The sequence below is a fragment of the Bos grunniens genome, chromosome 2 (assembly GCF_055505025.1).
Source record: "Bos grunniens cultivar Pamir isolate PY7600 chromosome 2, Bosgru_T2T1.0, whole genome shotgun sequence".
NCBI lineage: Eukaryota > Metazoa > Chordata > Mammalia > Artiodactyla > Bovidae > Bos > Bos grunniens.
In genome coordinates, this window is record NC_141166.1 from 1380168 (window position 1) to 1403941 (window position 23774).

The 23774-nt window shown below is 57.8% G+C and overlaps 1 protein-coding gene across 1 annotated transcript in view; it reads left to right on the forward strand.

Annotated features, from left to right (window-relative positions):
- CROCC (ciliary rootlet coiled-coil, rootletin) overlaps positions 1-23774 on the forward strand; it is a 55748-nt gene that overhangs the window by 19151 nt on the left and 12823 nt on the right. Inside the window, exons 11-29 of the mRNA XM_086364112.1 lie at positions 1456-1680; positions 2354-2450; positions 3096-3179; positions 3583-3813; positions 4501-4700; positions 6066-6248; positions 7317-7461; positions 8058-8204; positions 8507-8737; positions 9435-9628; positions 9817-9944; positions 10886-11055; positions 12913-13092; positions 13811-13945; positions 14379-14522; positions 15431-15669; positions 16163-16322; positions 18676-18843; positions 20052-20403. Coding sequence (XP_086220238.1) covers positions 1456-1680; positions 2354-2450; positions 3096-3179; positions 3583-3813; positions 4501-4700; positions 6066-6248; positions 7317-7461; positions 8058-8204; positions 8507-8737; positions 9435-9628; positions 9817-9944; positions 10886-11055; positions 12913-13092; positions 13811-13945; positions 14379-14522; positions 15431-15669; positions 16163-16322; positions 18676-18843; positions 20052-20403 — 3413 coding nt within the window. The remainder of the gene's footprint in view (positions 1-1455; positions 1681-2353; positions 2451-3095; positions 3180-3582; positions 3814-4500; positions 4701-6065; positions 6249-7316; positions 7462-8057; positions 8205-8506; positions 8738-9434; positions 9629-9816; positions 9945-10885; positions 11056-12912; positions 13093-13810; positions 13946-14378; positions 14523-15430; positions 15670-16162; positions 16323-18675; positions 18844-20051; positions 20404-23774) is intronic.

Sequence of the window (23774 nt, forward strand, 5' to 3'; positions counted from 1 at the left end):
GGGAGAAAGTGGTACCCCGTGGGGCTGAAGCAAAAGGCAAGTGAGCGGGAGGTCAGGTTGGAAAAGAGCCTCACAGGTCCCTTGCCACAGGGGACTTGGTGTCTGCCCCCGCCCACCTCCGCCACGCACAGCTTGTGGGATCTTAGTTCCCCGACCAGGAATCAAACCTGTGCCCCTGCACTGGAAGCATGGAGTCCTAAGAGCTGGAGTGCCGGGGAAGTCCCTTCCCACTTGCTCTTTGAGCAAGGGAGGCTGTGGGGAGAGCCCAGAGGCAGGCAGACCAGTCTGTCTCCTTTTGCACCTTAAACATAAGTAACGACCTTTTGGTGAGATATCTCATATTCACTCAGAATCCAGATTTCCAATTGACTCATCAATATCACAGATGGTTTTGCTTTGGTTTTTGCATTTAAAATTGTTTGAATCAGGATCCACAGATGTTCACAAGGTGTGATTCATTGATTTGTCTTTTAAGTCGAATATTTTATTTGTTCCAGAAACTGGGACAGTTGTCCTCAGAGATTCCCACAGTCTGGATTCTGTGGTGTCCCTTAACAACTTTGTCCTCTGTACTTGTTGTAAATTGGATGTTGGATATAAGGCTGCATCAGATTGAGGTTCGGGTGGTTGTGTTTTGACACAGCTTCTTCATGGTGCTGTGTACCCTGCCGTCAGGAGCCTCTCTTTCTGTGTGTTGGCAGCCCTTGACACTCCATGCCAAGGTCCAGACATTCATCAGAGATTGCAAAATCGTGACGGTCTCACTCTGTCACTGCATCATGTATTAGCTGGAATTCTTCTACAAGAAGACACTTCCTCCTCTTACCATCTGATACCCAGTGGTACAGTTCATTCAGGAAAGGGAAGAATTTAACCTAGTTGATATATTTAAAATATGTATTATTTTAAATCAGCATTTAACATTTTAGCATCTTGCTTTTGAATAATTCACCTAAGCACAAGATTCAAATTTTACAAGGTTTACTGTGAAGCGTCCCTCCCACCTTTGACCCAGACACTCAGGCACGTTTCATAGAAGCGAATACAGCAGACTGTGCGTGGCCTGCCCTGGCCTCTCCCACCGCTCTTGAAAACAATATTTGTTTATTTATTTTTGGCTGCGCGGGCTTTTCTCTGCCTGCAGCAGGTGGGGCCCGCTCCCTTGTTTTGGCACATGGGCTTCCCGTGTTCTGGTTCTGCTCTGGTTGCAGAGCACGGGCGCTTGGGTACTCAGGCTTCAGTAGGTGCAGCTCGCGGGCTCAGTAGTTGTGGCTCCCAGGCTTAGCTCTCCCACGGCATGTGGGATCTTCCCGGATCAGGGATCGAACCCGTGTCTCCTGCAATGGAAGTGGGCTCTTTACCACTGAGCCACCAGGGAAGCCCCCATTGTCGTTATAATTTACACCTGGAAGCCTAACCCCCAATCCAACCCCTGTTCTGTGTCCTCTCCACCAGGGACCTGCTGCAGCTGGGAGGGGAGCTGGCCCGCACCTCGAGAGCCGTCCAGGAGGCGGGCCTGGGGCTGAGCGCAGGCCTGCGGCTGGCCGAGAGCCGGGCCGAGGCAGCCCTGGAGAAGCAGGCCCTGCTGGAGGAGCAGCTGCGGGGCAAGGAGCTGCAGGAGCAGGAGCTGGCCCGGCTGCAGCTGCAGAGCAACCTGGACAAGGCCAACCTCAGTGCCAGGTGGGTTCTCGGAGGCGCCGCTTGAGGCAGGCCTCGCTGGAGTGCACGGCCGGGGGTCTGGGCCGGAGGGGTGTCTGTTCACCAGCCTTTCCCCTGCGGGCGCTTGGCCATCTCCCCAGGCCCTCCATTTGGCAGAGGGGAAGACAGAGGTTCAGAGGGCTCTTGCCCTAGGTTAATTTCATGTTTGCAGTCCAGCCTCTGCTCCCAGTGGTAAAGAACCCCTCTGCCAGTGTAGGAGATGTAAGAGAGGCAGGTTCAATAGCTGGGCAGGAAGATCCCCTGACCAGGAAAATCCCTCCTCCTCCTGGAGGAGGGCATGGTGACCCACTCCAGTCTTCTTGCCTAGAGAATCCCATGGACAGAGGAGCCTGGCAGGTTACAGTCCATGGGATCACAAACAGTCAGACACAACTGAGTGGCTTGGCACGCAGCAGCACTCTGCTCCTGAGATCTAGGCAGGTCCCAGAGTGCTTCCCCATGAGATAAAGTGCCTGGTACCTCATTCGCACTCAGAGATGAGAAGTCTGCAGCCCAGAGAGGAGACAGACTTGCTCCAGGTCACACAGCAGGAGAGGCAAAGCCTAGCATCCCTGCCTCAGGTTTGGGGAAGCTGGGGGTTTGAGGAGAAGCTGGGTGGGTCTCCCATTCACCTGTGTAACTCTCCCAACTCCAGAGTGACCGAGCTGGCCCTGACAGTGGAGCGCCTTCAGGACCAGAATCTGGAGAAAGACCAGCTCAACAAAGTCCTCAGCGAGAAGCTTGAGGCCCTGGTGAGACGCGGGGTGGGATGAGAGGGACCGGACATAGGCTGAGGGCTGGGATGCTTGGGCAGCCCACTCAGAATCAGCATCACCCCTCGTTAACTGAGCACCTAATGTGTGCCAGCTTTAATGTGAGCACCTAGTATGTGCCAGCCGTAATGGTTAGCACACTCACTTCCTTTATCCCATTTCATCCTCTTAGCCATTCTGTAGCATGATCCCCATTACACAGATGAGGAAGCTGAGGCCCAAGAGAAAATACTTGTCCAGAGTCTGAGAGCCATGATGCTGGTGCGTCAGGACTGGAACTCATGCCTGTGCCCTGCTGGCCCAGGGCTCTTTCTGTTGGAACTCAGCTGCCTCCCCACCAGAGGGACACCCCTCATGGGTACTGCCTGGGTTGGTCATCCTGTGTGAGGTCTGGCCTGGATTCCACGTCCAGCTCTCTTCCAATAAGCTGTGTGCCCTGGGTCACACACTGTACCTCTTGGGGGCCTGGTCTGTTCAGTGAGGGCACTGGTGCCGCTGTGGGGTCTCCGAAGCCGCTGGCCTCTGGGCATGGCCTTCGAGGCGCCCTGGTAGGGAGACCGTGGAGTCTCTGACTAGGGCAGAGACCCTGACCACTCTTTCTTTGTCTTCCCAACACCACTCCAGGAATCCCTGCGGCTCCAGGAGCAGGCAGCCCTAGAGACAGAGGAAGGAGAGGGGCTGCAGCAGACCCTGAGGGGCATGGCACAGGTTGGAGCCAGGCCAGCACTGGCGGGGGCCTGGGCAGGGCCAGGGCAGGCGGGCCTGGACCACTGCGTCCCCTAGTGGCCTTGAGCTGAGTTGCAAGCGGTTGAGGGCCCTGGCGCCCTCCCTGCTGTTTAATGCCCCTTCTATTAATAAGTAGCTCAGCTCAAACTCTGCCCCGAGAGGAGGCACTGCCTGTGCCCTGCCCGTCTGAGAAAGGCTCTATGGTGTCTTCCCAGTAAATGGACGGCGTCCTGGTGGGCTGAGGGCTATCAAGAAGCCTTCTTTTGGGAGGGGCCTACGGTGTACTGCGGGGGCTGTGGTGAAGCTGGAGGCCAGGACTCCGGTGGCCACGTTGCGCACCACTAACCGCGCAGCTCCCCTCCCCCTCTCTCTTACCCGCCCCCAGGCCGTCCTGTCGGACACGGACAGCGGCGTCCAGTTAAGTGGCTCCGAGCGCACAGCGGACGCCTCAGACGGCAGCCTGCGGGGGCTCTCGGGGGCCCGGACCCCGTCCCCATCGAGGCGGCCCTCGCCCGGCCGCGGCCGCTCCCCGCGCCGAGGCCCGTCCCCTGCCTGCTCGGACTCCACTCTGGCCCTCATCCACTCAGCTCTGCACAAGCGCCAGCTACAGGTCCAGGTGGGACGGGGCTTGAGCACCCTGTGCTGGGGCTCCAGCCTGGGGGCGGGCCTGGGGCCTCCGTGAGTGGAGCCTGAGCACCCTAGGGAACCCTAGGGAGAGCCAGAGCCCCGGGAGAAGGCAGAGAGTCGGGACCCGAGGTGGCCGAGCGCTCCTCGTCTGGAGTGGGAGGGGCTTGAGCTCCTGGGGGCGGAGCTAGAGTCCTGGTGTGGGAAGGGCTTGAGCCGCTGGGGGCGGAGCCTGAGGTGGAGCTAGAGTCCTGGTGTGGGAGGGGCTTGAGCTACTGGGGCGGATCCTGGGCGGAGCTAGAGTCCTAATATGGGAGGAGCTTGAGCCACTGTGGGCGGAGCCTGGGGTGGAGCTAGACTCCTGGTGCAGAGGGGGAGACGAGGCGCCCACATAGACCAAGACAGAGAGCCTTGGGTGGGGCCGTCAGACGCAGGGTGCGGAAAGGAGTGTGCTTGGTGTTTTGGAGACTTGGGTAGGAACTGCCTGGGGCCCCAGGAGCTGGAGGTTCAGAGCCCTAGCAGAGGTGTCAGAAGGGTGGGAGGGCACCGTGTAGGGGAGTGGAAACCGAGTCGCTCCACTTTGCCGCCCAGAGATGGTCACAGGTCTGGGTCCCAGCGCAGGCTGGTGTACATCCTGCCGAGAGCAGGGGCTTCCCTGGACTTAGTGATTCTGCCACAGGACATGCGGGGGCGCTATGAGGCCAGCCAGGACTTGCTGGGCACCCTGCGGAAGCAGCTTAGTGACAGTGAGGGTGAGCGCCGTGCCCTGGAGGAGCAGCTGCAGCGTCTGCGGGACGAGGCCGACGGGGCCGCCCAGGCCCAGGAGGATGCGCAGCGGGAAGCCCAGCGCCTGCGCAGCGCTGTCGACCTCCTGAACAGGTGCCGGAGGCCAGAGGTGGGGCTCCCAGCCCCAGGGATGAATCGGCCTGCGCGTGCTGGATTTGCACTAATATGGTCGTAACTGGCCACGTGTGTCTATTCAAATATAAGTCAACATTTACAAAAGTAAAAATTCAGCCCCGCAGTTGCATTAGCCTCATTTCAAGTGCACCTATGACTATGAAACATTTCCATCAGCCCCGAGAGTCGTATTGGCAGTGTTATTCTAGACTCTGTTTCTTGGGGATTTCAGAGACAAGAAAGTATCCATTCTTGGCTGCCTGATGTTTTTGATTTTTTGTTCTTATTGTTTTTTTTTTTTTTCTTTTTAAACGTAACTACATAATAAAAAGGTTGAAAATGGAGGGAAATAAAAAGGTGAAATGTCTTCACAGCCCTCCCTCCCCCACCCCTCCTGACCCTGTTAATGCCCTGGCTTTGCTTCCCATTGTGTTTCCTGACAGTTTGCAAACGTCCCCTGTACACCTCTTGTGTGCCAGGCTCATTGCCAAGTCCTTCGCATGTATAGTCTCAGTCAGTCTTCCTGTCAAACCCATGCAGTTCACCGCTGTTACTGTTGAGGTTGAGAGACTTGCCCAAGGTCACAGCAATGTCGCTGGGGTAGGAGATGGGATTCTGGTCCATCTGATAGCAAAACCAGTGCTTCCCATGCCTTCAAAGGAGGAGTGCTTTTTTGTAGTTGTATTCTTAGTGAATGCCTCATTTTGCATTCTGCTGTGTTTCTTAATTTCACGCTGTTATGCTTTCCTCTGCCTACTGCCAGCCTTCGTTCCTAGTGTATTTACAGGTTGCCATTTTGAGCGAAGGGGAGTTGGCATTGGAGGATATGACAGCTGTCAGCCCTAAAGCAGAAACTCCAGGCTTGGAAGGAGGCTCTTCCCTCCCTTGCCCCAGCTACCGCGTGCTGCTGGCCTGGGCAGCAGCCCTTGGGATCTGGACGCTCCTGCTCTGTTGGGCCTCCCAGAATGGAAGGGCACGGGCTGCTATGAGGGGGCGTTTCCTGGCGAGGTGGGCCAGCAGAGCTGGCGGCAGCGGTGCCCAAATGTCTCAGGAACCTGGCCTGGCCTCTTCACCCAATGGCGAGGCTTCCACCCATTTCTCTGGGCCTCCACGTGGGCTGAATGAGGAAGAAGGACATCTGGATTCTCTTTGCTGGAAAGAGTCGGCTCCAGGGAGATGTGGAGGAGATGAGTGGGCCACGTGCAGGGGGAGGAAGGCTTCCTGGAGGCACAGGCCTCGGAAGACGGCAGTCTGTGGTTCCTGGCTAGGACAGTAACGTGGCCATCCTCCCCGGTGGAAGGGGCCCTGGCAGCCCCTTCAGTGCCCCCTCCTCTCGTCCTGCAGGGAGAAGGACAGCCTGGCCCACAGCCTGCAGGTGGCCAAGCAGCAGGTCGAGGAGCTGCGGCAGGAGCAGGAAAAGCTGCAGGTGGCCCAGGAGGAGCTGCGGCGCCAGCGGGAGCAGCTGGAGGAAGAGCGGGAGGACGCGGCTCAGGACCGCACACGGGCGCGCCGGGAGCTCGAGCGCAGGCGGGTGGCTTTTGGCGCTCTGCCGGGGCCGCTCAGCTGGCTCTGGGGCCCTGGCTGTCCCTGGGGGCTTGGGAGCACTGACTGTGCGCGGGGCCTCCTACTGTCTCAGGGAGTCCTCACCGCACCCCCTGCTGCAGGGTCTTCTAGCCAGACCTACAGGAAACTGGGGCTCGGGCAGATGGAGTTGTTTCCCAGAGATCAGAGAGCTGGTAGGAGGTAGAGTGTGGATGATAACAGCTAATATAACAGGAGTTACTTTGTTGTTCGGTGGCCAAGGTGTGTCCGACTCTGTGACCCCATGGACGTGTGGCAACATGGAAGCATGGTAGGCTTCCCTGTAGTTGTTATATATAATATATAATAACTTCCCTGTAATTACATACATAGCATTTATACGAAAGCAAGCAAAGTTGCTCAGTCGTATCCGACTCTTTGCAACCCACGGACTGTAGGCTACCACACTCCTCCGTCCATGGGATTTTCCAGGCAAGACTACTGGAGTGGGTTGCCATTTCCTTCTCCAGGAGATCTTCCTGACCCAGCAATCGAACCCAGGTCTCCCACATGGCAGGCAGACGCTTTACCGTCTGAGCCACCAGGGAAGATAACGTATGTAATATTAAATAATAGTTACGTGTAACTTCATATTATAACACAAAGCTATATATAACATTCAGTTCACTTCAGTCGCTCAGTCGTGTCTGACTCTTTGTGACCCCATAAACCTTCAGAGTTAACCTCTTAACCCCTGTGCTGTTCATTTATTTCTCTGAGGCATAAGTAACAGTGATGTTCAGCACGTGGTGGCAGTGGACATTATCCTTGTTTCTGAAGGCCCTTGGGGGGTATGTCAGGTTACAATAAGGACACGCGTCCTTTTAACAACTTCACAAGGTGGGTGTTACCCACTTTGCAGATGTGAAAACTGAGGTTCAGAGTCACCATGGGCTTGGCTGCCCCTGCGGGTGAGGCTCCTGCCTTGTGCCTGGCCCCTCACTGCTCCAGCATGTCTGGCTGTGGGAGACTCAGGGGAGTGACCTGGAGCACCCCCTGCCCTCTGTCCCACAGCCACAGACAACTGGAGCAGCTGGAAGGGAAGCGCTCAGGGCTGGCGAAGGAGCTGGTGGAGGTGCGGGAGGCGCTGAGTGGTGCCACGCTGCAGCGGGACATGCTGCAGGCCGAGAAGGCTGAGGTGGCCGAGGCGCTGGCCAAGGTGGGTCCCCGTTTGCTACCCTGCCACAAGCCCACCTCTGCCCTGGCCCCAGGCCTCCTCCCTCTGGCCACAGACTGACCCCTTCCTCCTGGACTCAGGCTGACCTCTGATCACAGCCATAAGTGAACTGCCCTCCAGGCCTGGTCATACCTCTGCTTTTCCAGATGCTTCTGGGGCAGGGCCTGTGACTCAAGTCGTCCAGCCCCATCTCTGGGCACGGGTCCTGGGGTCTTTGAGGGCTGGGGGCACAGTTCTTGGTTGGTGCCTGTCCCACTCCCTGTGGTCTAGGCCCTGAGCAGGCCCACCCGCGACCCCGCTCTGGTACCCTCTGACCTCGGGCCGTGCCCCGTGGCAGGAGCCAGCCTTGTCAGCCCTTGTCCAGCTCTGTGTGGACAGCAGGCCATCTGCAGGGATTCTGTCTGTTTCCTGTTGCGTCTCCCTTCTCACGTCCCCCACCCTGTCTGAGGGCCTTGTCTCCCCATACCTCTCTCTACGCCCATCTCTCTACCCTTCTCCTCATCCTTCTGCATCTCCGTGTCCCTTGCATCTCTTCCCTGCTTTCTCCGCCTGACTGGCCGCTGGTCCCGACCCTGCAGGCGGAGGCCGGCCGCGTGGCACTCGAGCTCTCCACGGCCAAGCTGAGGGCGGAGGAGGCCTCTTTGCGGGACTCCTTGTCCAAGCTGAGTGCCCTGAATGAGGGTCTGGCGCAGGACAAGCTGGCTCTGAACCACCTCGTCGCCCAGGTACGTGGTGGGCCTGTGGACCCTCCTGCCTTCCCCCCGCCCCGCGTCCCCAGCCCCAGCCCACCCCTCCCTGGATACCTCCGTCCCTCTGTCTCGGACTTTGTCTGTCTTATTCCTCGTGGTCTGATGGAAAAGAAGCTCTGCGGTCCCTGTGTCTCCTCCCCAATGGCCTGATGGCCTCCGGCCCCGCGCTTGGCCCTCAGGAACCTCCCCTGTCCTCCCGCCCAGTGTGGGTGACGGGTGGCCCCTTCCCGGAACGAGGGCTGGGCTTGCCCCTGCTCTCAGCCCCACCTGACCCGCAGCTGGAGGAGGAGAAGGTGGCCTTGCTGGGCCGGCAGCAGCAGGTGGAGCAGGCGGCTGCCGCGTCTCGGGAGGAGCAGGAGCGGCTGCAGCAGGAGCGGCTGGAGCAGGAGGTGGAGCGGCAGGGCCTGGAGGGCTCCCTGCGGGCGGCGGAGCGGGGCCGGGAGGCGCTGGAGCGCCAGCTCCCCGAGCTGCACCGCGAGCGCTGCCGGCTGCAGGAGCAGCTCGCCCAGGTGGGTGAGGGGGCAGCTCTGGAGGGCTTCTAGACGCCAGAAGTCACAGGCTCTGGAGCCTGATTCCCCGCTGAAATCCAGCCCCGCCTCTGCAAGCTGGGACCTGGAGCAAGCTCCCCAAGGCCCCCATGTCCTGGTGGCCCCATCTGCAACATAGGGATGGTAGTTCTTATTCCCAGAGGGTTGTTCTGAAGAGTGCGCCGTGTAAACACTTGGAGAAATGAGTCACCACTTTGCAAAGATACGATAATCGGTAGAGAAGTTCACAACTGAAATCAGATGTGCTGGGAAACCATAGCTGGAAGGGACCTTAGGGTGCCTGTCCCGGAGGGCCTGGCTTCCTGGGAGGGGTTGCTAGCGAGCAGCCCATGTGGCGCGGGAGCTGGGCTCCAAGCCCCTCCCTGTGGCCTGCAGGGCCGCTCTCCTGTGGTTTGTGTTATATACCCGCCTTCCCTGGATGTGCTGGGGGAACAGCAAGGGTTCGGTTACTACCCAGACTGAGCGAGGACCCTGTGCACTGCAGGTCCAGAGAAGGCTGCGATTTGTCAGGATATACACAGCACATCAGGGTAGACCTGGGCTTGAGCCTGGTCTCCTGCCTGCCAGGCCAGGGCTGGGTCAGGCCCGGGGCTGGGATGCTTCAGGATAAGCAGGGGAGACCCCAGGGGTGGTGCTCATGGCACCTGGTGGGGGCCAGCTCTCCCGGCAGCTGAGTGAGCGGGAGCAGCAGCTGGAGCAGGCCCGACAGGAGACGCAGCGGCAGACGGAGGCACTGGAGCGGGCAACTCGGGAGAAGGAGGCGCTGGCCAAGGAGAGGGCCGGCCTGGCAGTGCAGCTGGCGGCTGCTGAGCGTGAAGGCCGGGCCCTGTCAGAGGAGGCTGCACGCCTGCGGTAAGGCCTTGGGCTCTGCCTGGCCCCCCTCGGGGGGATTGGCCAGGGTTGCCCGGTGACCAGCCCCGCCCACGCATTGGACCTGGCTGGGCAGGTAGGGTGGCACCTGGCCCTGCCTGGCCACACCCCGGAATCCGCTGGGGCCTGAGGGGCTGCGTCCCAGGCCTCAGATATGGCGTGTGCTGCAGATCGGAGAAGGAAGCCCTGGAGAGCAGCCTGTTTGAGGTGCAGAGGCAGCTGGCGCAGCTTGAGTCCCGGCGGGAACAGCTAGAGGCAGACGGGCGGGCCTTGCTGCTGGCCAAGGAGGCCCTGACCGGTAGGCAGGCCTGGGGCAAGGGGCGGGGAACACCGGGCTCCACCCAGACCGTACCCCGTGGAGTCTTGGGCTCTCCTTGAAGTTGGGATCCTTGGCTCTGGCTGACCCGGCTCCAAGCCCCTCCTCTTTGTGGGCTGTGGGCTCCTCATCTGACAGTTAGAGATGAGGAGCCCCGCCTCCTGAGGCTGCATCAGGATGAGGTGAGGGAAGCATGGCCTTGGCCTGATGCCTGCTGCTTATCGTCATCAGAACCCTTAGAGAGCCCTGAACTCTCTGTGGAGCCACCATCAGCTGCTTTTATGATGGCTTTCACTGCCCGCAGTCTCTGAACTCGGGGTTTTCTCTCGCTCCGCATTTACTGAGCACCTCAAGAAGGGGAATGCTGACAGTGCCTGGTGGCCTCCAGCCCCCAGGATGGTTTCTAGATTTGGCCCACAGTGGGGCACACCCTCGTCGCGGCCATCTTCATTAGTGCTGACAGTCCCCCAAGCATACTATTGCAGTCAGTCACTAAAGGTGACGTCTTGCGGAAAGCTGTGCGGCCTTGGGAGGTCCCATGTCTCCCCTGAGCCTCCCTGTCCTCATCTGGGGAGTGGGGGTAAGCCGCCTAGGCGTGATGTGAAGCTGTGACGTGCCCGCCAGGTGCCTGGCGAGTAAGCGCTCAGTGACGGGGGTTGCTGTATGTTTGTGTTCTCCCCGTTTTGGGGCCCCTTCTTCAGCATTTCGATGGCGTTCCAGGTGGGTAGGGCCACTGGGCCATGCAGCCGATGGGGAAACTGTGGCCCAGAGAGGGCAAGGAGGCTCTCCAGGGAACTCAGCCTTAAAACCAGAGGGACCCTTTCCCCTCTGGGACTCTGCCCCTGTGGCTCCTCTGGCCCGTGTCTGCTGGCCCACTGGGGAGTTCCCCCCAAACCTGACTCCATCCCATCTCTCCTGTACAGGGGAGCTGGCGGGCCTGCGACAGCAGATGGCAGCTGCAGAGGAGAAGGCTGCTCTGGACAAGGAGCTGACGGCCCAGAAGCTGCTTCAGACTGAGCGGGAGGCCCTTTCCTCTCTGCGGGAGCAGCGGGCAGCCCACGAGGAGGATCTGCAGCGACTCCAGCGAGAGAAGGTTCGGGCTGCTGGCTTGGGGCAGACTGGGGAGGGCTGCATGGGGGGTGGCTCTGAACCACTGGCTTTAGCTCCTCTGTGACCTCAGGCAAGTCAGCCTTCTCACTCTGCCCCAGTCTCCAAATCTGTGAAATGGAACTTCATCTGTGTTTCAGAGGTCCTATGGGCAGCTGGGAGGATCCATCAGGGGCCCCTTCTTATCAACCATGCAGATTCCCAGGCCCCAGTCTGTTTCAGCCCTGGTGATCCGAGGCAGGAGGTCCACAGACATGTTTGGAAAATGTTGATGTAATGTATAGCAGGAAAGCACTTTAATTTGTGAAGAAGCGCTATTTGCATATGAAAGTAAATTCTGGAGACCAGAGCACATAGAAAAGTGAGGGGCCGGGTCACTGGAAGAGCAGAGCAGTGGTGTCTGAGCACACCGGCTCTGGAGCTGTGTAGCCCGGCTCAGACCTGATCTTGGCCGCCTGCTGGTTTCGCTACCAAAGGCCTCTGTGCCTTCACTTCCTCGTCGTAACCGTGGGGGACGGTGATAGTTTGAGGCTGGCCAGAAAGCTTGTTCGGCATGGAATGGCAGACCTGAATGAACTTTTTGGCCAGCCCAACTACACGAACGGCTTCCCACAGAGCAGGCGCTTTCTGGATGCTGGTGGTGGTTACTGCACTGAAACACTCCCTGGGCTGGCCTCTGGGCAGGGCCCTGCCTCACCCGTCTTGGACTGGGCTGCTTCTGACAGAGGGTTCGGACTGTGGCCCCCTCCACCAGGGGCCCACGCACCCCGTCTTCTTGGATTTGGGTGGATGGAGCCCCCCTCCCCCAGCAGGGGTGGCACTGCGTTTTATGCAGGGAGTCCTCACAGCTGTTAGGACGTGTACGGGGCCAGGCGCCCCCCTCAGGCCCCGGGTGGGCTCTGCCTGTGCTGCCTGTGGGTCTCACCCACCCAGTCCTGGGGGCCAGACTCCGTGCCCACCCTCCCTCTCCCTGCAACCCCAGACTCGGCCTCTTAATGTCAGCAGATCTGTGGCTCCCAGACCCAGGCCTCCTCAGTCCTCACTGCCAACCCAGCACACTCTGCCCAGACCCCTGGTCCCAGGCCTTCTTCCACGCTCTGCGTGTGTGCGTGTTAAGTCGCTCAGTCGTGTCCCGACTCTTTGCGACCCCATGGACTGTAGCCCACCAGGCTCCTCTGTCCGTGGGATTCTCCAGGCAAGAAGACCAGGGTGGGTTGCCATGCCCTCCTCCAGGGGATCTTCCTGACCCAGAGATCGAACCCGAGTCTCTTATGTCTCCTGCACTGGCACGTTGGTTCTTGACTACTAGCAGCACCAGGGAAGCCCACAGCAACCCACTGTTCTAAACTTCAGATTGCCCCTCATCACCCTGGCCTGAGGCCTCTCCTGTCCCTAGGAATCAGATCACTCCTCCCGAACGCCCACTGGTCTGGCGTGGTCTGGCTTGACTGCTCCGTGTGGCTCTGGCCCTGGCCTTCACCCTGTCCACCTTGTAATTCGAGCTCCAGGGACCGTAAACATCACGGTTTCCCTGTTCATCTTCCTCCTTCCTCCAAGCTGCCTCTGGGGCTGTACTCTGGCCCAGGGTCCTTTTTCTTTTTTCTCTACCTGACTGACTGCTGCTTGTTTCCTCCAGGAAACATTTTCTGCTCCCGCTCCACTCAGCCCCCATCCTCTCAGCCCACTAGCTGCTGCTCCTTGGGGCTTGCACAGCCCCGGCATGTCCCCGTCATAACCCTTCCTCTCACCTACCCCACCTGCCCCGAGGCCCGGCCGCCCCGAGGGTGGAGAGCAGCTGCCCGCCCAGCCGTGTGGGTCACGCACACCTCTGCCTGGCCCTCAGGAGGCGGCGTGGCGGGAGCTGGGCGCAGAGCGGGCCCGCCTGCAGGGTCAGCTCCAGCGGGAGCGGGAGGAGCTGCTGGCCCGGCTGGAGGCCGAGAAGGAAGAGCTGAGTGAGGAGATGGCCGCCTTGCAGCAGGAGCGTGACGAGGGCCTGCTCCTGGCCGAGACTGAGAAGCAGCAGGTGCGTGGGCTCCGGCGGCCGCCTGAGGGGCCAGGCCCTGCTCGCCACCCAGGCTTGCAGCCAGGAGTCCTTTCCGGGCCTTAGTTTCCTCACCTCACAGTGGGAACTCAAGGGGCATTTGTGAGGTGTCACCAAGATCCCCATGTCCAGCGGGTGGGCCTGGCACACGGCGGGAGCGTAACACATAACCACCACAATCCTGACACCATGAGTGTTGTTCCCGAAAAGCTAACCCCCTCCGCTCACCCTTCCTCCACCCCGGGCCCGGTGTGGCGTCCCCGTGACCGCCTACGAGCTGTCCCCACAGAGCCCACGTGCAGCAGCTGACCCTCCTCAGAAAGAACTAACTCCTGACCTTCTGTAACGAAATGGAGACAGGGCAGGCTGCGCCCGTCTCTCCTTACCCGCCACGTAATCCGGGGCAGGTCACTTTACCTCTTTGAGCCTCAGTAGCCTCATCTGTAAAATGGGAGTAATGAAAGGCCCTTCAGGATGTGCGATCTCTTAGGTTGTGTCTGTGTCCAGGTTGTAACTGCTGTTGTAACAACAGTGCACCAGCGCTTTCCTGGGGCTGCGCCTTGACCCTGGCTCCACCTGCGGTGGCCGGTCAGGGCCCCAAGCCCCCGGGGGCACCGTTCCCAGGGCAGGGTGGGGAAAGGCCCAAGAATCCCCCAGGACCTCCCAGGGCCCTGAGCCCTTTGCTCCCGCCTCTCCCCAGGCCCTGTCCCTAAAGGAGTCCGAGAAGACGGCGTTGTCCGAGAAGCTGATGGGGACGCGGCACAGCCTGGCCGCCGTCTCCCTGGAGATGGAGCGACAAAAGCGGGATGCCCAGAACCGCCAGGAGCAGGACAGGGTAGGGCGGGCGGGGTCGGGGTGGGTGGGGGTGTGGCCTGGGCGGGCGGGCATAGGCCAGGGCGTGGCGGAGGTGTGGCCCCTGGGTGGGCGTGGCCCGGGCAGGGGCGGGGCTTGGGGACGGAGGCGTGGCTGTGCCCTGCGGCAGCTTCCAGGCTGTGCAGGAGGCTTCAGCCTTACTTGGGGGTCCCCACTGGAGGCAGAGGATACAGCTGGGCCCTGTGAACCCCTAGCCTGGGGAAGACGAGCTGCGTGCAGAGCACTTGCTGGGTGTCAGGAGATCACAGAGGGCCTGACGTGCCGGCGTGCGGGGCCGTGCTGGGAGCCGACAGTGGACAGTGCCCTGCTAGCCCAGCAGCAGTCAGGGGCGGGCTGGCGGGGGCAGGGCGGGGTCGGACACCACAGCGCCAAGTCTGAGGAGCCATCGATCCTAGAGCACCGTGAACGCCCTGACGTCCGAGCTGCGGGACCTGCGGGCCCAGCTGGAGGAGGCCGCCGCGGCTCATGCCCAGGAGGTGAAGAGGCTGCGGGAGCAGGCTGGAGACCTGGGCCGCCAGCGGGAGTCCTGCCTGCGCGAGGTGAGCCGCCCACCCGCCCGCCTGCCTGCTCGCCCCTCTGCGCAGCACAGCTGAGGCTGCTGGGGGCCCAGAAGGTGCCCTTGAGAGTAAGGGAACGAAGGAAGGGAGGGAAGCAGCAAACATTTATTAAGGGCCTTCTGTGTACATGTGGAGCTTGAGCTCTCACAGAAAGGTTGGCGGGGCCCCTGCCTTCTTAACTCGTTATTGACCAGGGATTTTTGCGGAAACTGATGCCTGTGGCCAGCAATTTGTAAGTGAATATTGAGACGTCTTTGGTCAACACGTTCAGGTAACAGAAGTTGTATTAATACATCTCTGGTCAATAACGTGTTAAGGTTGATCCTTAGGTTGACCGATCTTTTGGGGGGGCTGCGTTGCACAGCATGTGGCAACTTCTCCAGCCAGGGATCACACCCGTGCCCTCTGCAGGGGAAGTGTGGAGTCCTAACCACTGGACCACCACGAGAATCCCTGCAGGGCGCTCTTGGCTGATGATTAGGTGGCAGTAGTGTCAGTTGCTCAGTTGTGTTTGACTTCACGACCCCAGGGACTGTAGCCCACCAGGCTCCTCTGTCCATGGAATTCTCCAGGCAAGAATACTGGAGTGGGTAGCCGTTCTGCTCTCCAGGGGCTCTTCTTGACGCAGGGATTGAACCGGGTCTCGCGCATTGCAGGCGGACTCTTCACCGTCTGAGCCACCAGGGAAGCCCTGGTTGATGATTCTTTCAGGCCAGAGCACCGCTGACTCCAGGATGCTTTGCCCCAAATCATAACCTGCTCACCTGCAGGCCCAGTCGCGGCAGAGGGATGGGGCAGGCGCCCTGTGGCCCCGGAGACGGGAATGGGCGGGCTCGCACCCAGCCCGAGGGGGCCCGGCCCCCGGCTGTGGACACCCGCTGTCCTCACAGGCAGAAGAGCTTCGGACCCAGCTGCGCCTGCTGGAAGAGGCACGCAGCGGGCTGCGGCGGGAGCTGCTGGAGGCCCAGCGCAAGGTGCGGGAGGGCCAGGACAGCCGCGAGGCCCAGCGCCAGGAGGTGGCCGAGCTGCGGCGCAGCCTGAGCGAGGGCGTCAGGGAGATTGAGGCCCTGCGACGCTCCAACGAGGAGCTGCGCGCGGCCCTGAAGACGGCAGAGAGCGAGCGGGTCAGGTGGGGTCTCGGCCGGCGGACCCTTTACCGAGCCCCGCCCCTTCACCAAGCTCCGCCCCTCACTTCCCTGAACCTCATCCCCGGGACTAACTGCACCCCCAGGGTTCTGGGGGAATCGCACAGGTGGGGTGTCTCTACCCTCTGAGCAAGCTCAGACTTGCCTGGTTTGAGGTGATTTTCCTTCCCTGCAGGAAGGGGAGTGGTGATGGCCGGTCTGGTTGGGGGAGCGTTCAGACCCTGGCCCCACCTACTGGCATCGCCCTGGAAGCCAGTGTGCCGTCTGGTCCACCTCTCCCCACCGAGGGTCTGCTCCCCGTCCCTGGAGGGCCTGGCCCAAGGGAGGACTGCTTGGCAGGCGGCAATGGGCACCTGCAGGCAGGAGGCTGTCAGAGCCACTCCAGAAACCTGGGGAAGGGCTGCTGTACAGGGTCACTCAGGGTACCCTCCCCAGGACCGGGGGCCACCTCTGCCCTCTGCCCTCTGCCCCCTCCAGCCTGAAGCTTGCCAACGAGGACAAGGAGCAGAAGCTGGTGCTCTTGGAGGAGGCCCGGGTGGCTGTGGGCAAGGAGGCCGGGGAGCTGCGGGCCGGGCTGCAGGAGGTGGAGCGCTCGAGGCTGGAGGCCCGGCGGGAGCTGCAGGAGCTCCGGCGGCAGGTACCCCACCCACCCCACCCCCGTCCCCTCACCTGTCCCCCCACCGGCACTCGCTGTGCGCCTGAAGTCCACCACACCCCCTTCCTGGAGCCGCGGCCCCTTGCGTAGTCAAAACCAAGGGCTTGAACTGTAACAAGGCCTGTTACCTGTCCTTGGTATTAATGGGTGGTCTTTGAGGAGTCCTCAAACCATGAAACTGTGCGTGTGTGTGTACTTTAGTGTACACATTTGTTCACATATCTCCAAAGATTGGGTCCGGAGCTCTTAGCCAGTTCTCAAAGGAATCTGTGAACAACCAGAGGTGCAGATCCCATGAACTAGGTCAGGAGCTGGCAAACCGTTTTTTTGAAAAGCTCCCAATAGTAAATATTTCCAGGTTCCTGGGCCTTACAGTTTCTGTCGCGACTACTCTACTCTGCCATCATAGGGAGAAAGCAGGCCTGGATGGTACCTACGTGAGTGGAGTGTGTTCCCTTAAAACTTCGCCTGTGGACATTGGAATTTGCATTTTATACACTTTACACGCGTCAGAAATATTCTTCCTTTGCTTTTCTTTCGACCATGTAAAAACGAGTCATTTCTAACTACTTAAAAACACAAACCATCCTTAGCTCAAACCCTTATAGAAACAGGTGACTAGTGGAATTTGGCCTGTGGAATCTTGGCCTGCAGCTTGCAGAGCTCTGAATTAGATGACCTCCAAGGCCGTCAAAAGCAGCAAGCATTTAACAAGTGCCCACTGTATACTGGGCACTGCCCTGGTCACTGAGACTCAGGCTTCCCCACTCCAGAAGACCAGCAGGACAGGAAACAGCCCCCTTTGGCACCCAGGCTCTGCCTCCCCCCGATACTACAGCCTGAATAACAGATCCCCCCCACCTTCCACCAGTGCACCCCTCTACCCAAGCCCCCTCCTGTGAGGCTCAAGTCCTGGGAAACCACAGGACTCTCTGAAGGGAGCTCACACCCGTGTGCCAGGCTCTTGCTGGGGTTTTGGGTGAGACAGCACGTTTTCAAGTTCCCTTTGCTATGGTGCTGCAGGGTAGGTAGACCTCAGCCCCACCTGCTCCTGGGGAAATAGGGGGCTAGAAACGTCCCTTTGATTCTGTTTGTCTGAGATCAAATCCCAGTGTGCTGCTTGTGGGCTGTGTGACTGGGCAAGTCACTTCACCTCTCTGAGTTTTCATTTTCTTGTCTGTTAAAGAGGGATGATGTCAGTACCTATCCTGTATTAATGAGTTCACATGACCAAAGCACTTAGAATAGGGCCAGACGTGTGATAGACACTCCACAAAAGTCAGGCATCACTGTGGAGGCGAAAGATGCCCCAGACGTGTGATAGACACTCCACACAAGTTAGGCATCACTGTGGAGGTGAAAGATGACCCAGACGTGTGATAGACACTCCACAAAAGTCAGGCATCACTGTGGAGGTGAAAGATGACCCAGACGTGTGATAGACACTCCACACAAGTTAGGCATCACTGTGGAGGCGAAAGATGACCCAGACGTGTGATAGACACTCCATACAAGTTAGGCATCACTGTGGAGGTGAAAGATGACCCAGACGTGTGATAGACACTCCACAAAAGTTAGGCATCACTGTGGAGGTGAAAGATGACCCAGACGTGTGATAGACACTCCACAAAAGTTAGGCATCACTGTGGAGGCGAAAGATGACCCAGACGTGTGATAGACACTCCATACAAGTTAGGCATCACTGTGGAGGTGAAAGATGACCCAGACGTGTGATGGACACTCCACAAAAGTTAGGCATCACTGTGGAGGTGAAAGATGCCCCGGAGTCCCTGCCCTGCAGAACTCCTACCACTCTCCATGGTAGGTAGCTATGATTAGGTGGTACACTGAGCTCACTGGTGCCCAGGTGTCTGACCTGGCTGGAGATATCAGGCACGGGCTTCCAGTGGATTAGGGTTGTGTTCAATGTATGTATCCCTAGAGCTTCCTAGGTGGCTCAGTGGTAAAGAATCTGCCTGCTAATGCAAGAGATGTAAGAGATGTGGCTTCCATCCCTGAGTCAGGAAGATCCCCTGGAGGAGAAAATGGCAGCCCACTCCAGTGTTCTTGCCCAGATAATTCCATGGACAGAGAAACCTGGTGGGCTACAGTCCATGGGGCTGCAAAGAGTCGGACAGTAAGCACGCACACGTGGTCGTGGTCTCCAGAGCAGCGGGTCCTGAGTTCCCTCAGTGCCAGGTTTGGACTGGGAGGGTCATGGGGCAGAGCTGAAGGACTGCCATTGGAGCTTGTGGCACTCACGGGCACCCTGGACTCAAAGGGAGCATGGTGCTGAGAAGGGTCCTCAGTCCTGCCTGTGCCCACTCTCTCCCAGATGAAGATGCTGGACAGCGAGAATGCTAGGCTGGGCCGAGAGCTGCTGGAGCTGCAGGGCCGCCTGGCGGTGGGCGAGCGGGCAGAGAAGGAGGGCAGACGGGAGGCCCTGGGCCTGCGACAGAAGTTGCTGCAGGGTGAGGCCAACCTGGAGGCAATTCGGCAGGAGGTAACCAGATGGTGGGCAGGCGGCCTGGACGGGAGGGTCCTCGCAGGCAGTTAGAAGGGGCTGGGGACTCCAATAGTGGGGTCTTTTTTTGGCCATGCTGCTTGGCATGTGGGGTCTTAGTTCCTCGACCAGGAATTGAGCCATGACCCCTGCAGTGGAAACAGAGTCCTAACACTGGACCAGCAGGGAAGTCGTGCTGGAGTCATTCTGAGAGGTCACTCCTTAGGACTGGCCCCTGATCCCCACTGCTTCCCCAAGTATAATGATAATAATAATGACAAGCACTGCGTAGCAGGGGTGGGGAGAGCTTTGTAGACAGAAGTTGTTTGATTCTCCCAGCAGTCTCATGAGGTAGGTATAATTAGCCCCATTTTAGAGAGAGAACCAGATATTGAGGCTCAGAGAGGTCAAGGGAACTTACCCAAGGTCACACAGCCACCCAGGTCTGTCTGACTCCAAAGCCGACACTCTTTCCACTCTTTTCTGGCACTGAACCTACTGTGTGACCTTGACTGAGTCACTCGAACTCTCTGTGCCTCAGAGCAGTTATAGGATGGGGGGTGTATACCAGGCCCTGAGCAGGTCTCGGCATCCAGGGTGGATGGTGTTCAGTGAAACTAAGGCAGTGAGTGAGGGGTTGGCTCATTCTCAGAACCAGAGGCGTGTGTGTCGTCAGGCACGTCGCTCCTAAGGAGTTTTTAGTGCTTCCTGTCGTTGTCTGATTCATTGATAAATTATGTGCACGAGAGGCACTGTGGTCTAGTGGTTAAGAGAAAAGGCTCTGGGGCCAGGGTGCTTGACTTTGAATCCTAGCTCTCAGTTTTCTAGCATTGTGGCCTTGGGCACGGTACATAACTGCCCTGTGTCTCAGTTTCCTCATCTGTAAAATGGAGATGATTCATAGTGGTAATTAGATTTGATTTTCTGGGTGGGGGGGAAGTACTTAGTGCCTGGCACTAGTAAGTCCTATCTGTGCAGGCCTTAGCTGTTAGTTTATTACTAATAAATGGTGTACACTGCAAGGCACCTACAGAGAAGGCAGAGAGAGACGCTGTTTCCTTCCGTACTCACGACGTTCGCGCATTTCCTGCTTGGGTGGAGACCACAGGTGCTGTGTACCCTACTTTGGGCCCGTGGGCCGGGAGGCTGGATGTCGGTTGAGGGGTGGCTTTGCTGACCCCTACTCCTGGGCCTTGTCCCCACTCCAGCTCCAGGGGGCCCAGCGGAAGCTGCAGGAGCAAGAAAGCGAGTTCCGGGCCCGGGAGCGAGACCTGCTGGGCTCCGTGGAGGAGGCGCGCGGCGCCCGGAACCAGCAGCTGGACCATGCCCGCAGCCTGGGACTCAAGCTGGAGGCCGCCCGGGCCGAGGCCGCGGACCTGGGACTGCGACTCAGCGCAGCCGAGGGCCGGGCTCAGGGCCTGGAGGCTGAGCGGGCCCGCGTGGAGGCGCAGCGGCGCGCGGCAGAGGCCCAGCTCGCCGGCCTGCGATCGGCCCTGCGCCGGGGCCTGGGGCTCGGGGGGCCGGTGGCCGGCTCCCCAGCCCGGGGCACGCCTGCAGGAGGTGAGAACGGAGGCTGGGGTCAGCGGGCGGGCCTTGCGGGGCCTCCGCCCCTCGTCCGCCCATAGGCCTAGCTCTGTCCCGCCACGAGGCACCCTGGGCCCAGGGTGCCGGGCCACCCCTCCTCTGATGACCCCGCCCTGTGGCTGGTTCTGGTGGCTTCGCAGAGCCCGCCCACCTGGGGCCCAAGTCACTTTCCGGCCCCTTAGCCGGGGCCACGCCCCCTGAGCTCATCTCAGCCCCGCCCTCTTGAGCCGGGCCACGCCCCCGAGCCCATCTCAGCCCCTCACCCTCACTGAGGCAAACGGGCACACGTGCTTTTTAAAGGAAGTGGAAGGTGCTCCTTTTTTTTTTTTTTTTTTAAATTGAACCATAGTTGATTTGCAATGTCAAATTGCAAATTTGTAGAGTAACGTAATACAGTTATATCTATGTAAGTGGGCTTCCCCTATGGCTCAGTTGGTAAAGAATCCATCTGCAATGCAAGAGATACCAGTTCGATTCCTGGGTAGGGAAGGTCCGCTGGAGAAGGGAAAGGCTACCCACTCCAGTATTCTTGGGCTTCCCTGGTGGCTCACCTGGTAAAGAATCCGTCTGTAGTGCGGGAGACCTGGGTTCCATTCCCGGGTTGGGAAGATCCCCTGGAAAAGGGATAGGCTACCCACTCCAGTATTCTTGGGCTTCCCTGGTGGCTCAGCTGGTAAAGAATCTGCCTGCAATGTGGGAGACCTGGGGTTGATCCCTGGGTTGGGAAGATCCCTGGAGAAGGAAAAGGCTACCCACTCCAGTATTCTGGTCTGGAGAACTCTGTGGACTGCTATAGTCCATGGGGTCGCAGAGAGTCAGACACAACTGAGAGACTTCTACTTCACTTTATGTATGTATGTGTATTTTAAAATGCTCTTTTTTGTTACGGTTTATTACAGAATATTGAATATAGTTCCTTGTTTATCCATTCTGTATAAACTAGCTTATATCTGATAACGCCAAACTCCCAGGTCATCACTCTCCTAACCATCTCCCCCTTGACATCCACAGGTTTGTTATCCATTTTTGTGGCCCTGTTTCTGTTTTATAAGAGTTTATTTGTGCCATATATTTAAAAAAATATTTATTTATTCACTTGGCTGTACTTGGGCTTAGTTGCGGCACGCAGGATCTTCCGTCTTCGTTTTTGGCGTGCTGGATTTTAAGGTAACTGGGCAAGTTCCCTGAGCAGGCATTGAACCGTGGCTCCCTGCATTGGGAGTGCAGAGTCTTAGCCACTGGACCATCAAGGAAGTCCCTGTGCTGTATTTTAGATTGCATATATAAGTGAAATCAAATGGTATTTGTCTTTCTCTTTCTGACTTACTTCACTTAACGTGATAATCTCTAGGTACATCCATGTTGCTCCCAATGGCATTATTTTATTCTCTTTTGTGACTGAGCAGTAGTTCATTGTGTATATGTGCTGCGTCTTCTTTATCCACTCCTCTGTTGATGGACATTTAGGCTGCTTCCATGTCTTAACATGAACAGTGCCACTGAGAACACAGTCTGCATGTATCTTTTTGAATTATGTTTTTGTCTGGGTATATGCCCAGGAGTGGGATTGCTGGATCATATGGCAACTCTATTTTTAATTTTTTGAAGACCTTCCATACTATTTTTCATAGTGGCTGAGAGTGCTGCATCTTAACGTCCTTACCTCCTCTGGGTCTGTCTGTCCTCTGTGATTGACTCCTGCCCTCTCTCCATCAGCTCCTCATCCTCTTCCTTCTCCCATCACGGCTGCCCACTCCTCTGTTCCGGCCTGTGGCCACTATGTCTACCCTAGAAAGATACACACTCAGCCCAACCGCCCTCCAGGAACTTCAGAAGAGATCCTCCCACCTGCCATCTGCTCCCAAGGCCCAGGGGGTGACGCTGGGAGAGGCGGCCTTTCAGGAAGCCCTCATCTTGTCTCAGCCTAACCCCAGGCTCACCTTGACTCCAGGGCTAGAAAGTAGGTAAGGAAAAGTCAAGGGATATTGTTGGTTGGAATGTAAAATAATGCAGCCACTGTGAAAGAATAGTTTGGCAGTTCCTCAAGCAACTAAAATTTAGAATTACTATTTGTTGTTGTTGTTGCTCAGTTGCTGAGTCATGTCCGACTCTTGGTGACCCCGGGGACTTCAGCACGCCAGACTCTGTCCTCCATTATCTCCCAGAGTTTGCTCAAATTCATGTCCACTGAGTTCGTGATGCTATCTATCTCATCCTCTGGTGTCTCCCGCCTTCAATCCTTGCCAGCATGAGAGTCTTTTCCAATGAGTCAGCTCTTCGAATCAGGTGGCCAAAGTGTTGGAGTTTCAGCATCAGTCCTTCCAATGAATATTCAGGGTTGATTTCCTTTAGCATTGACTGGTTTGATCTTTCAGTCCAGGGGACTCTCAAGAGTCTTCTCCAACACCACAATTCAAAAGCATTAATTTTTCAGTGCTCAGCCTTCTTTGTGGTCCAACTCTCACATCTGTTTATGGATACTGGAAAAATCATAGCTTTGACTATGCGGACCTTTGTTGGCAAAGTGATGTCTCTGCTTTTTAATGGTGTCTAGGTTTGTCATAGTTTTCCTTCCAAGGAGCAAGCATCTTTTAATTTCGTGGCTGCAGTCACTGTCTGCGGTGATTTTGGAGCCCAATTACCATATGACTCAACAGTTCCACCCCTAGGTATATCCCCAAGAGAATTAAAAAGAGGCACTTGGATAGACATTGTACACCATCTCAAAGTGTGCATGAGCAGGTGAATTGGTAATGTAGTATTTGAATACAATGGAGTTTATTCAGCCTTAAGAAAGAGGGTCATCTCGATCTGTGCTGCGACATGGATGAACTTTAATAGGATTATATTAGGTGAAGTAAGCTGGTCACAAAAGGACAAATATAAGGACTTCCCTGGGATCCCGTTGTTAAGACTCGGCACTTCCACTGCATGGGGAGGTGTGTGTTCGATCCCTGGTGAGTGACCTAAGATCCTGTAAGCCATTTGGCATGGCCAAAAGAAAAAAAAAGGGACAAATATAGTATAATTACACTTATAGAAAACATTTAGAATAGACATTCATGGAGACAGAATTTAGAGGTTGCCAGAGGTGTGGGGAAGGGAGGATTACTGCTCACTGGTTATGGAGTTTGCAGTTGTATTTGTCTGCTGGGGCTGCTGTAACACAGCAGCACAAACTGAGTGGCTTAAACAAGAGAAATTTGTGTCTCGTGGGTCTGGAGGCCAGAAGTCCTAGGCCCTTCCTCTGCAGAGGGAGGGAAGAGTTGGCTCCAGGCTCGAAGCCTGTGGGAGTTTCTTGGCGGCGGAGCGTGCCCCGTCTTCACCTGGAGCTCTCCTTGAGGGTG